At 43.5% G+C, this 12,788-nt stretch overlaps 1 protein-coding gene and 1 pseudogene across 14 annotated transcripts in view; one reads left to right on the top strand and one right to left on the bottom strand.

Moving 5' to 3' along the window:
• The window catches only part of TSEN2 (tRNA splicing endonuclease subunit 2), a 60,168-nt gene that overhangs the window by 30,480 nt on the left and 16,900 nt on the right, over positions 1-12,788 (bottom strand). For all 14 annotated transcript variants that reach the window (XR_010132765.1, XR_010132764.1, XR_010132766.1 and 11 more), the window contains 2 exons: positions 8,977-9,499; positions 7,536-7,613 (listed from right to left, as the gene is read on the bottom strand). Coding sequence is in view for 10 of the 14 variants with exons in the window: in XM_019024612.4 (XP_018880157.3) it covers positions 7,536-7,613; positions 8,977-9,499 (601 nt within the window). In the remaining 4 variants the exon portion in view is untranslated. The remainder of the gene's footprint in view (positions 1-7,535; positions 7,614-8,976; positions 9,500-12,788) is intronic.
• LOC115934249 (uncharacterized) lies at positions 1,539-1,658 on the top strand (annotated as a pseudogene).

Below are 12,788 nucleotides of genomic sequence, written 5' to 3'. Positions count from 1 at the left end.
AAAAGTATGGGTTAAAATGTCACTGGCTAAAAGCAGAGGTAAGGAAGATGTTGCATGTGGAATATGCCATGTGGCATGTGTGAATACAGTTGTAGGTGCCTAACCAGGAAAAAAGTGTATTCTACTAATGTGATCTAGTCACTGTGTGTGTGAAAGACCTAGTCACTGTGTAATACTTCCACCATTTAAGTAAAAGATCTATTTTGTGATCATTATCAACAATTTAGAGACAGAGTATGTATCTGCTACCAGGCAGAGAATAAAGGTGGGAACCAAACGAGCACCTATTACATGTGCCAGGAACTGTGCTGGTCGTTGTGTATACATCACTGAATGTCATTAGCTGTTATATCAATTAAAGCAAAAATAAAGCACAATTTCCAAGAAGTGTTTTTTCTTGTGAGTGCTAGCCCTCCCTCAGCACACACGTCTTTTTCCAAACTGCCCATAAAACACATTGCATTGGAGTCCATTTTAAATTTACAGAAAATATATTCATTTAAAAATATCTGCCATTTTGTGAACTAAAGCTATGTCTTCACTCCACCCAGGGAAGTTGGCTAGCTTGAAGAGGGATGGGGACACAATGAGGAATATACATTGCTAAGTGTCTTCCAGGACAGAGACCTCACACATATCACACTACATTCAATCTTCACTATCTTCCTCTGAAGGAGAACGTTACATCTGAGGAAACTGAGGAATGCCAAGAACACTGTCTATTGTGTGTTACACTGCATGCTGCAAATATTTTCTTCCCATTTCATCTTTTGCCTGTAATTTTGCCTTTGTCTTTAACATAGAGTTTTAAATTTCTAGGTAATGAAATCTATATATTATGGCCTCTTAGAAGAACTTATCCATATCTCAAAACTATACAAAACCTAGGCAGGGTGGCTCACACCTGTAATCCCAGCACTTTGGGAGGCCAAAGCAGGTGGTTCACTTGAGCCTAGGAGTTTGAAACCAGCCTGGACAACATGGCGAAACCCCATCTCTACCAAAAATACAAAAATTAGCTGGGCGTGGTGGCGTGTGCCTGTGGTTCCAACTACTCAGGAGGCTGAGATGGGAGGACTGCTTGGGCTCAGGAGACTGAGGCTGCAGTGAGCCAATATTGTACCACTGCACTGCAGCTTAGGTGACAGAGAGAGCCCCTACCTCAAAAAAAAAAAAAAAAAGCATAATTATCCTTGTTTTCTATTTCAAATTTCCCTTTATATCTTTAATTGACCTGAAATTTATTTTGGTTTATGTTAGGAGATGGGATTTTAGCTTTGTCTTTTTCCAAATGGCTAATCAGCTGTCTCAACACCATGAATCTTTTCTTCACTAATATTAAGTGCTATTTTTATTGTACCCTGAAATCCCATCTATAAATGGGTCTGTTTGTAGACTGTGGCCCAATCTTTCCCTTCCTATACCAAGACTATACTGTTTTAATTGTTACTTTATGTTTTATTAACAGCTGCAGTAAGATCTTTTTTTTTTTCTTGGCTACTCTAATGATTCCAAGTGAACTTTAAAAATTAATAACGCCCTACAGCCATGCTACTCTGAATGTGCCTGATCTTGTCTGATCTCAGAAGCTAAGCAGTGTTGGGCCTGGTTAGTACTTGGGAGGGGAGACTGCCTGGGAATACTGGATGCTGTAGGCTTAAAACAAGGATCAATGAAACAAATGGTAAAACTGCAGTTCTTTTCTCTCCTGCCCACCAGCACACAAAGGCTTTTAAAACAAAACCCGATCCTCAAAGCAGTTCACCTGAAGTTTCCTGTGTGTCTGGGTATATAAGCAGAATATAAATATATTTATAGAGAGAAATTAGAGTAGTTTTTCAAACCTTAATCAAAAGGCTCTGCTGTAAGTATATATTCTTGCTAAAAGGACCCCAACTGTCTCACAGTTGAAGTCTCTGGAAAATTTTCAGAAGTTTAGATAGAAGGAAAGTCACTGACCTATTGCAGGGGAGGGAGACTAGTCAAACAATGTAGCAGTAAAAAAATAACCGCAAAATTCTAGGGAAGAATCTTAGACATTCTAATCACCAGATTCTGATACTTGGAATCCATATTATGGACACTAAGAACGGGAAAAAGAAATGTGGAAAAAAACGGGTGAGGTACAAAATGGAAGAGCCGGGCACAAGAAGATGCGTAAATGAGATCCAACTGAGACTGCTGCTGTCAGGCACAAGGAGAGCTGTCGCCCGACCCTGGTGTGTCCCTTTGTTTCCAAGCATTCCCACCTAGTCCTCCTGTGTGGGACTATTTTCTTTATTTTCTAAATAAGAGAAATTTTCTCATGCACTTTAAAAGCTTTATAAGTCTATACGAACAATACACAGAAGTACCAGTAAGGCAGCCTCTAAAACTGGAGTTAGACTAAGAAATCGACATGCGTCGACAAACTCAGAGCCACAGCTGAATGATATCAACACAGTTAAAGAATGTGACACAGAGTGAGTGAGGAAACTCAGCAAATGGGGAGTCTGGTGACAGTGGCAAGGTCTTCGCACTGCGCACAGGATGGGACTCCGACCCAAGGGTTTGGTGGCAGACCAATGCATGCACCACACTGCCTCCAGTCTAGATGTTAGCAGCTCTTTGTTTGATATACCTCAATTCAGTGGTGGCTTTTCAAGAAAAAGAATAAATGCTACCACATTAAGTAAAATAATTAATTGAAAGACATAAAACAATCTTAGAATCTTCAGTATCAAGTAAAACACAGTTTATACCTCCTTGGGGAGAAGGACACATGAGCCTGACATCCTTAAGCATTTGTATTATCCAGCTCACTCCTCACAGGCTAACTCTGTGCTCACCAAGCAGCCTTCCAATTATATTACCCTTCGGCATCTGAATTTTCTACATGAAGAGAACATGCCAATATGGAAAGGCAGGTGGTGGGGCCTTTGCTGATGTTAATAAACTCACATTCTAGTTTACTCCCCAGGCTCTTGTGAGCACACTCAGCATGAATGCTGCTCCTAGAGCTCAAGTCATTTTCTGTGCTCTAACAAATCCGAACTTCTTAGTCCGTCAAGCAAAGGATTAGACCTGGAATGCAGGGCCTTACTGGGGTGCTGCCATGGTGGGAATCTTGCTGGGAATGAGTGAGCTGGTCTGCACCACCCCTATTAAATCACCTCCCATCAGTTTCCCAACAGCACACACAGTAAAATTAAACACATCTACTTTGAACTTGGGAAATATAAACGTTAAAGCTCCTTAACCTTCAAAAGTTGACTGCCTGGCAGGGTGTGGTGGCTCATGACTATAATCTCAGCACTTTGGGAGGCCAAGACGGGCAGATCACTTGAGGCCAGGAGTTAGAGAGTAGCCTGACCAACATGGTGAAACTCCATCTCTACTAAAAATACAAAAATTAGCTGGGTGTGATGGTGCATGCCTGTAGTTCCAGCTACCAGGAGGCTGAGGTGGGAGGATCACTTGAACCCGGGAGGCAGACGTTGCAGTGTGCTGAGATCACGCCACTGCACTGCAGCCTAGGTGACAGAGCGAGACCCTGTCTCAAAAAAAACAAAAAACAAAAAACAAAAAAACCAAAAAAAAACCCCCAAAGTTGACAGCCCTAACTTTATGACAGCATTATGCAACTGCTTTTAATTTACAGTGAAATCAACTTTCATTTAAAAAAAAATTCGCTCCCCCAAATCAATCTATTTCTCACTGGATCTTGCTAATTAAAAAGCATTTGATTAAAAAATTAGTCAGACATGGTGTGGCATGCACCTGTAGTTCTAGGTACTCAGGAGGCTAAGGTGGTGGGATACCTTGAGCTCAGGAGTATGAGGCTTCATTGAGCTACGATGGTGCCACCGCACTCCAGCCTGGGCAACAGAGAGAAACCCTGTCTCTAAAAAATATAAGAATAAAAAATTTGAAGAGCAAAGCATTTGAGTGTTTGCGTGTGTGCGTGTCCACTGAAGGATGCAGAAGATGGATGGAGACAGAACTCTTCAGAAATAACTACTCAGAGATAACTGAGGTAAATATAGTTTATAGCTCTTCAATTACTCTATGAAAATTTCCAAATCTCTGTTCTGAATGAGTCAAGGCAAAGGCATGAAAACACCCCTACAAGGCTGCATGTCCACATCTGTGGTAGGTTGCAGACCAAAAGCTTCCCATGTCAGTGCTGAGCAGACTTCTAAGTCAGCTGTGTATTTCCACTCTGAGTCCCTTAAGAGAGCTGTTGTGAATCACCACAGCAGGGGTGAGACCCCATTCTGCCTGTGTTCCTGACTAACATTCACAGAAACACTCAGTGGGTACATGCAGTGCACCAAACATAGGCGATTCATTCAAAAGAAATCTGCCAAAACATAAAGACAAGTAGAGCTAGGTTTAACGGTGTGCTCCCTGAAAACTTCTGGAACACATCTCTGAAATGTTCTCAGGTGCCAGGCAGCTTCTAAGAAGGCAGAGTAACCTCATCTCCTGTCTCCTATTACTCTTGCCTTTCATCAGGGGGTGTTCAAGAGGAGGCAGCAGGCAGCAGCAGCCTTTAAAAAATTTGTCAATAAAAGACAGCAGCTGGTCAACTGGAACAGTGCAGCTGAACTCCCAGCATCTGACACCGAATACCCTTTGCCTACAGCTGCCACCTCCCAGGCCAGGCCTCCAGCCCACCCTCCATACTGATGCTAGCTCTGGTCACTGCCACTCCCCTATGGAATCCCCTGCAGTGCCCTGCTGGCCCAGGACCAGGCCAGACCCTGACTCATGGACACACCCTCCCCCATCTGGCATTCGTTTTGGCAGAGCTATCTGGAAGAGCCTTTGCTACCCTGTGTCCATGTGGCAAGCCCCATTTATCCTTTACTATCCTCAGCTATCATGACTGCAAAAGCTTTCCACCTCAGCCCTGCAAGATGGTCTCCACCAGCTTCGATGCAAATTCCCTATCTTGTACATTCATTCATTTAATAATTATTACGCACCTAATAGATGTCAGGCATTGGGACCAAGGAAACAGGAAGAGCAATACTGACAAGATCCAGATGCCACACTATGCTTATCACACTGAACTGTAATGATTTCTGGGCTATCTTTAAGACCAAAGTCACGTTCTACCTATTTCAGTATCGGTAGCACTTAGCCCAATGCCTGGCACATAGTAGGTACCCAATGGGCATTTTTGTGATTGTAAAAAAGAAGGTTCCAACTAGCTGCTAATTAGCTTTTAAAAGTAACTTAATAATGACAAAAATAGCAGGCACTAACATTTATTGAGCATTTACTATATTATCAGGTACTGTCCTGACCCAATTACATGTATTATTTAATTTCCAGAACATCTTATGAACAAGATGTTACACAGCCCCCACTTTACAGAGAAGAAATCTGAGGTTCTGAGAGGCCAAACATCTAAGAACGGTTACACGTGGGCTGTAAAGCGCTTCACAGTGCTGGGAATGCCTACGCATCTGCTGTTCAATACAGTAGCCAGTGGCCACATGTGGCTGTTCAGTGTTTGAGACGTGGCTGGTGAAACTGAGAAAAGGAATTTTGAATTGTTTATTCTATTTTTTTATTTTATTTTATTTTATTTTAGAGATGGAGTCTTACTCTGTCACCTAGGCTGGAGTGCAGCGGTGCAATCTCAGCTTACTGCAACCTCCGCGTCCCGGGTTCAAGCGATTCTCCTGCCTCAGCCTCCCGAGTAGCTGGGATTACAGGCATGTGCCACCACACCCGGCTAATTTTTGTATTTTTAGTAGAGATGGGGTTTCACCATGTTAGCCAGGATGGTCTCAATCTCCTGACCTCGTGATCCACCTGCCTTGGCCTCCCAAAGTGCTGGGATTACAGGTGTGAGCCATGGCGTCTGGCCCCCACAATTAACTTTCTTGTGGTCTCAGCTATAAAATTACCAACATGGATGTGTTCCATAGCACTTCTTGGGACCTACCTGTATGCCAAGAACCACACTGGACACTGAAGGAACTATCAAAGAAAGCCATCACAGAGCTCCTGGAGGAGAGGGGAGCCCAAGAAGGGGTCCTATCTTCAAAGGCAGAAAAGACATTTCTGTGTGCACTATCAACATAAGCAAGAAAAGAGGGTCTGAGCATAAAGTGACCACAGGTTAGAGGAACTCCAGGTCACTGGGACAATATGATGCAGTTTATGGAAGACCACTTTTAGCCACTTTTTTTTTTTTTTTTTTTAAACAGGATCTCGCTTGTGCAGTGGCGTGACCTCGGTTCATTAAAGCCTCGACCTCCCAGGCTCAAGCAACCCTCCAACCTCAGCCACCCAAGTAGTTGAGACTACAGGCATGCACCGCTACACCTGGCTAATTTTTGTATTTTTTGTAGAGATGGGGTTTTGCCATGTTGCTTAGGCTGACCTTAAACTCCTGGGCTCAAGCTATCTGCCTGCCTTGGCCTCCCAGAGTGCTGGGATTACAGGGGTGAGCCATGGCACCAGGCCCAAGCTAACTTTCAAGAATGTAGCTACTGCATTAAGTAGAGGGATCCCGCAGAAGGAAATAAATCCATTTACTTAACTAGCAGTCACTACATGACTGAATCACGTAGCACAGTATATGAAAAGTAGAGACTCCATGAATATACCAAACAATAGTGACTTGTACTCTTTAAGTGGATAAATCGTATGGTATATGAATTATAGTATTTTTGAAAAAGCTAGTGAAAATTCGTAACAAAATATTCAGCCAATCCGAAATCCATTTTTTTCTTCTTTCCACCCCCCTACCCCCAGCATCACCAGTCAACATCTGTTAACAATCTGAAATCTTTTTATTCTTTTTTTTGTTTGACACAGAGTCTCACTCTGCCGCCCAAGCTGGAGCGCAGTAGTGCAATCGTGGCTCACTGCAGACGTGACCTCCTGGGCTCAAGCAATCCTCCCATGTCAGCCACGCAAGTGGCTGGACTACAGGCATAAGCCATCACACCTAGCCATCAATATAAAGCCTTTTTTTTTTTGAGACAGAGTTTCATTCTGTCACCCAGGCTGGAGTTCAATGGCACGATCTTGGCTCACTGCAACCTCCGCCTTCCGGGTTCAAGCAATTCTCCTGCCTCAATCTCCTGAGTAGTTGGGATTACAGGCATGAGCCACCACTCTAATTTTTATATTTTTGGTAGAGACAGGGTTTTACCATGTTGGCCAGGCTGGTCTCGAACTCCTGACCTCAGGTGATCCGCCTACCTCGGCCTCCCAAAGTGCTGGGATCACAGGTGTAAGCCCCCGCGCTCGGCCTAACAATCTAAAATCTTAATGAGAAAAGAAGTACTCAGAAAAACCCCTCGAATCTTCTGTGGAATGATTGCAAACACATATCTTAGAACTGATGAAATAAAGGCTGAGGAGTGAAAGGCAGGCCTACTTGGGAGCTACCCATAGTGATTTCAATACTGAATTACAATATTCAATAATTGAATTACATACAGAACTACACTGTGAGGTAGGTTCACATATAGTGTAGTTCAGGCCCAGAGACCGATGGCTGAAATGATAATATGTTGAAAACATACCTCTTCTAGGCTGAGTTGCAAATACTCAAAGATCCTATATGGATTTCTTCTGCATATTAATCTGTTTCTTCGCACCAACTAAAGAGAAAGAAATACAATATATACAGGACAAATGGAAGCACTACATGTCACAGAGAATGTATTTTAAAATGAACATTTTTCTTATAAATTCCCAGGATTCACATTCTATTGTGTTAATACGATAATGAATGATTAAAACACAATGTTTTTGAGACAGACTCTTGCTCTATTGCCCAGGCTGGAGTGCAGTGGTGTGATCATAGCTCACTGAGGACTCAAATTCCTAGACTCAAGCAATTCTTCTGCCTCAGCCTTCCCAGTAGCTGGGACTACAGGCGTGTGCCACCATGCCTGGCTAATTTTTTGTAGAGACAGAGTTGCCCAGGCTGGTCTTGAACTCCTGGCCTCAAGCAACCCTCCCGCTTCAGCCTCCCAAAGTGTTGATTGCAGGTGTGAGGCACCACGCTTGGCCAAGAAGTGCTTTTTTATTACTTGTGTGGAAAAGGAAGTTTCAACTTTTTCACTATGAAGGTTTTCGTTTATTTCCTTTTTCCCCTGTGAATTTTTCCTGCAGTTGTAATCATTTTGTTGGTGAATTTTATTTTACGTGTTGCTTTTTTCACCCAATTGTACCTAATAAGCATGTGCCTATGTTTTTGTTTTTTTGAGACAGGGTCTCACTGTTGCCCAGCCTTGATCTCCCAGGCTCAAGAAATCCTCCCACCTTAGCCTCTTGAGTAGCTGGGACTACTGGCCTGTACCACCACACCCAGCAATTTATTTTTAGTAGAAATGAGGTCTTGCTATATTGCCCTGGCTGGTCTTGAGCTCCTGGCCTCAAGCAATCCTCCTGCCTCGTCCTCCCAAAGTGCTGGGATTACAGGTGTGAGCCACTGCACCTGGCTCCTATGTTCTTAATACGACTTCATAAACCTCATTCTAAGTCTACATGATATTTCTTTGAATGGGTATCTCATATCCCATTTAGCAATTAGATTGTTTCTAATTTTTAGCGATTCCAGACAGCTCTAGGGTAACTTTGACAGCAAGTCCCCTCATGACGTAGCTCTTACCTGGCCTCCCTAGGCTTTTCTCAAGATGGCTGACTTCCATACGTGAGCCCTTCTTGCTCAGCTGTACTCAAGATCAGGTGTAATTATCACCGCATTTTGTTTTCTCCCAAATAAAGGAGAGAATACCACTGGCCTTGTCTTAATTTTATAATTTTTTTTAAAAGTTATTCACCAACTTTGGGGTTTTAGTTGAAATGGCCCTCACAGCTGCTGTGGCCCAAAGCCTGCTGCTTCCCTTGGACCTTACAACAGGCCAGCTACCAGCTGCAGGCAAAAGACATCCCTATTAGCCAACATCTCTAGGAACGGATGGCTTTGGAGGAAGCGATTTATTTTCTTCTACTTACTTCCTCATTTGGGGCAGCCTCCCTCTCGCTCATGGCACACTCCGCTTCCTCGACCAGCACGTACTCATGGTCAGGCCCTCTGTCCCCAGGATGCAGGAGGCCGATGTGCTGCCTGCCGTCTTCATGATGAAGGCCACGCTGGAGGATGAGAGCATCTTGTTTGCAGCAAAAGACGTGGGGCAGAGGTGAGGCGTCCTCTCGCACGCTTTTCTCAAGGCTCTCTGTTGTTGGGTGGCAGCCAGAGCCCTCCTGCAGGCAGCCTAATGGCTCACGGGGATCACCCACACCACCTGACTTTCCAGAGTCCCCGTTTACCACAGAAGGCCTCTCTCCCCCTGCTGGGCCTTCCATGTTGGAAACCATTCCAGAGTTAAGCTCGTCATGCACTTGAGCCTCTTCATTCCTTTTCACAGGAGGATGCTCAAGCGGTTTCGTGTAATCCTTGAGGATTCTGTGCACTGTACTCTCATCCTGCCCCTGTCTATGCATCAGCTCTGCTGCCCACTCAACACTATGCTGATACCTGCAAGACAGAAATACTGTTAGAAACGGCACTCGAATTTCAAAATTGAAAAAACAACAAAGCACATAAAACAGACTGGAAGGTGACACACCAAAATGTTTACATTTACAGCAGTATTATTGAATGGTGCATTATAGATAAATATTTTTCTTCTTTATACTTTTCTGCATTTTCTTTTCTTTCTTTTTTTTTTGAGATGGAGTCTTGCTCTGTTGCCAGGCTGGAATGCAGTGGTGTGATCTTGGTTCACTGCAACCTCCACCTCCTGGGTTCAAGCAATTCTCATGCCTCAGCCTCCCAAGTAGCTGGGACTACAGGCATCTGCTAACACGCCTGGCTAATTTTTGTATTTTTAGTAGAGATGGGGTTTCACTATATTGGCCAGGATGGTCTCAATCTCCTGACCTCACGATCTGCCCGCCTCGGCCTCTCAAAGTGCTGGGATTACAGGTGTGAGCCACCGCGTCTGGCCTCTGCATTTTCTAAGTGTTCTGCAACAAGCATATGTTACTTCTTGTTTCTTTGCTTTCACAATATAGTTTCATTTTATTTGCTTTATTTGGGAAAAAAAAAAAAAACCCAGTTTAACAAACTATGAAAATTTATCTAATTTAAAACTGATAGATTAAGTGATTTAGGTAAATAAACAAAAAAATGGCCATCCTTTATCAAGATTTTTTTTTTTGTATTGTTGTTGTTATTTTTTGAGATGGAGTCTTGCTCTGTCACCCAGGCTGGAGTGCAGTGGCACGATTTCGGCTCACTGTAACCTCTGCCTCCCGGGTTCAAGGGATTCTTCTGCCTCAGCCTCCCGAGTAGCTAGGATGCCAGGCTTGCGCCACCACCCCTAGCTAATTTTTTGTATTTTTGAACACAAATTTTTGGCCAGGCTGGTCTTGAACTCCTGACCTCAAGTGATCCACCCGCCTTGGCCTCCCAAAGTGCTGGGATTACAGGTATAAGCCACCGCTCTCAGCTTGTTTTGTATTATTTTCAATTTTGGATCTCATAATGTTTTCAGATAGATATGCCATTCATAATACAAATAACTTGTTTAGCATTGGAAAGCAAAATGAGAATTTCAATAAATATTAATCACAGTGCCTACTAACCCTTTCACAGGATAAGGAGAGAAATGATTTGGCTTATGTAGATTCACCCAAATATTCTAACAGAAATGGCCCTTTTCCTCACAATACTTTGCAGAGTAGATTTTATTGATAAAATTCTTGTTAAGTTTCTAAAACTTGAAGCTAACACCCAAGTTACAAAACACTTCCCAAGTTACAAAAAATTATAGGCAAAACAATAGGGCAAAGCATTCATGCCTAGGCTGTTGGGATGTGTTCATGTGATGTGAGAACTACCAGATGTTGGAAATCTGATCAGAAGGTCAAAGACATTGTGAAACTCAAGTGCTTTTTGCCTCGACCTTCAGTGATCAGTCTGAAAGGCATCCAAGACAACACACGGCTTGTGAGAAGGCAGATGTAACTTTACTTTTCACCTTCTTTTACCTGGTTAAGAAGACTGAATAGTGCTCGATGCAGCAGCACATATACTTAGAATGGCCCCTGCGCAAGGATGACACGCAAATTTGTGAAATGTTCCAAAAGAAAAAAAAAAAAGACTGAATATGTCATAGTTTACAAACTGCTATATCTCACACAGTTCAACAAGGACATTGGCTTCTGCTGTACCTAAAAAGAGACTAGTGGTTGCTTAACCCTGATTCCTAAGAATCCGAAAGCTGTCCATACCCTGTTCACCCCACATGAGGATGAACATCAGGGATGCCTCCCTATATACTGGGAATTGTATCCTAAAGATTAACACCTGGTAAGGCTACCCTAATACCTGAGAGTCAGTACGGCACCGTGACTTTGGTATGGCACATTTTGTGTCCAGCCCTGTTACTTATAACTGTGTGGCAATGCAAATTACTTAACTTCTCCGTGCTTCAATTTTCCCACCTATAAAATGTGGAGATGAGTACTACCACCTCAAAGGGATCTTGTTATGTATTACTTTTAAAACCAGCAAAAAGAACATAGCTGTGCCACAACCAGCAGGGTGTCTTCTCACCTGGAACATGGCCACCTATGCATACGTTTAAAAGAACTTTCATGTGAGAGGTCTAAAAAGAATCTTAGCTCTTCATATCAACATAAGCATTGGCTCTACAGGGCCTATACATTTCCTTTATTTGAACACAAATTTTTGTGACAATATATTTTTCTGGGGAAGGGACCCAAAACTTTTGCCAAATTCCTTGACCCAAAACACATGAAAGAACCACTGATTTAAAGGGTCAACAGTTCCTCCTTTGACCAGAAGATCTGGAGCGAAGTGAGCACACAGAGGGCACTGCCCTGTTCTTTGCAGCAGAGCAGTCAAAGTAGACGTGGGTTCCAATCCTTGCTCCATCACGTTCTCATACCAGCTACATGACCCCACCTCTCTAAGGCTCAGTGACCATCTACAAACCAGGGATAACTGCACCTACCTCCTGGGGTTGCAGCAAGAATTAAATAAGACACGTCAAGTGCAGAGCCCATAAGAAGTGTTCAATCAATACTACTATATCATTGTGGAGTTTTTAGGAGTGGCTTGAAAAATAAATCAGACTCAATATATGGTATATTGAAAAAGATGTTAATAAACGGAAATGTCTTAATTTGCTGTTGAGAGCAGAGGCAGCAGTGCAGGGATGAACGCAGCCTCTGGAGGTCTAGGTCCTGGAGTTGGCTCTTCCGTGCGGCTCTGAGCTAAGCCACTTAGCACTTCTACCTCTGTGCTCTTCTGTCACATACCAGAACCAGGCCATACCTGTGTTCCCTTTTCAGGGTCTCAGAGGATCGCTATGAAAAGTCAAAGGAGACTGAGGCTCGAAGAGCATGTAGAAGAAAGTCTCCAAGTCAGATATGATGAAAAGAGCCACACAAACAAATGACTAAGACAACGACACATCGGTCAGAGCTGAAGACGTCCTCTAGCTGGCTGGCAACACCTTAAAAAGCCAAGTCCTGTTGCCATCAATCCCAGATGCTGGAGCAGTTGCAGGAAGAGAAATGAGAAGTAAAATGCAGAAAGTGTTAAGGGGGAGCGTGGCAGAAGGATGAGGCAGCAGCCACGACTGGAAGCAGTGACAGGACTGGGGAAAGCAGCACCATCCAGGACCGCAAGGACACAGGACGTGCCCATCAGAACACGCCACGGCTTCTCATGTTTCTGCACCCTTGAACACACACCTCTCCCATTTGCACAGGGCACCGTTCCCTATTGTTGT

The sequence above is a fragment of the Gorilla gorilla genome, chromosome 2 (assembly GCF_029281585.2).
Source record: "Gorilla gorilla gorilla isolate KB3781 chromosome 2, NHGRI_mGorGor1-v2.1_pri, whole genome shotgun sequence".
In the NCBI taxonomy this organism is placed as follows: domain Eukaryota; kingdom Metazoa; phylum Chordata; class Mammalia; order Primates; family Hominidae; genus Gorilla; species Gorilla gorilla.
The sequence above is the reverse complement of the archived record's forward strand: the minus strand, read 5'-3'. Positions and strand labels throughout refer to the sequence as shown.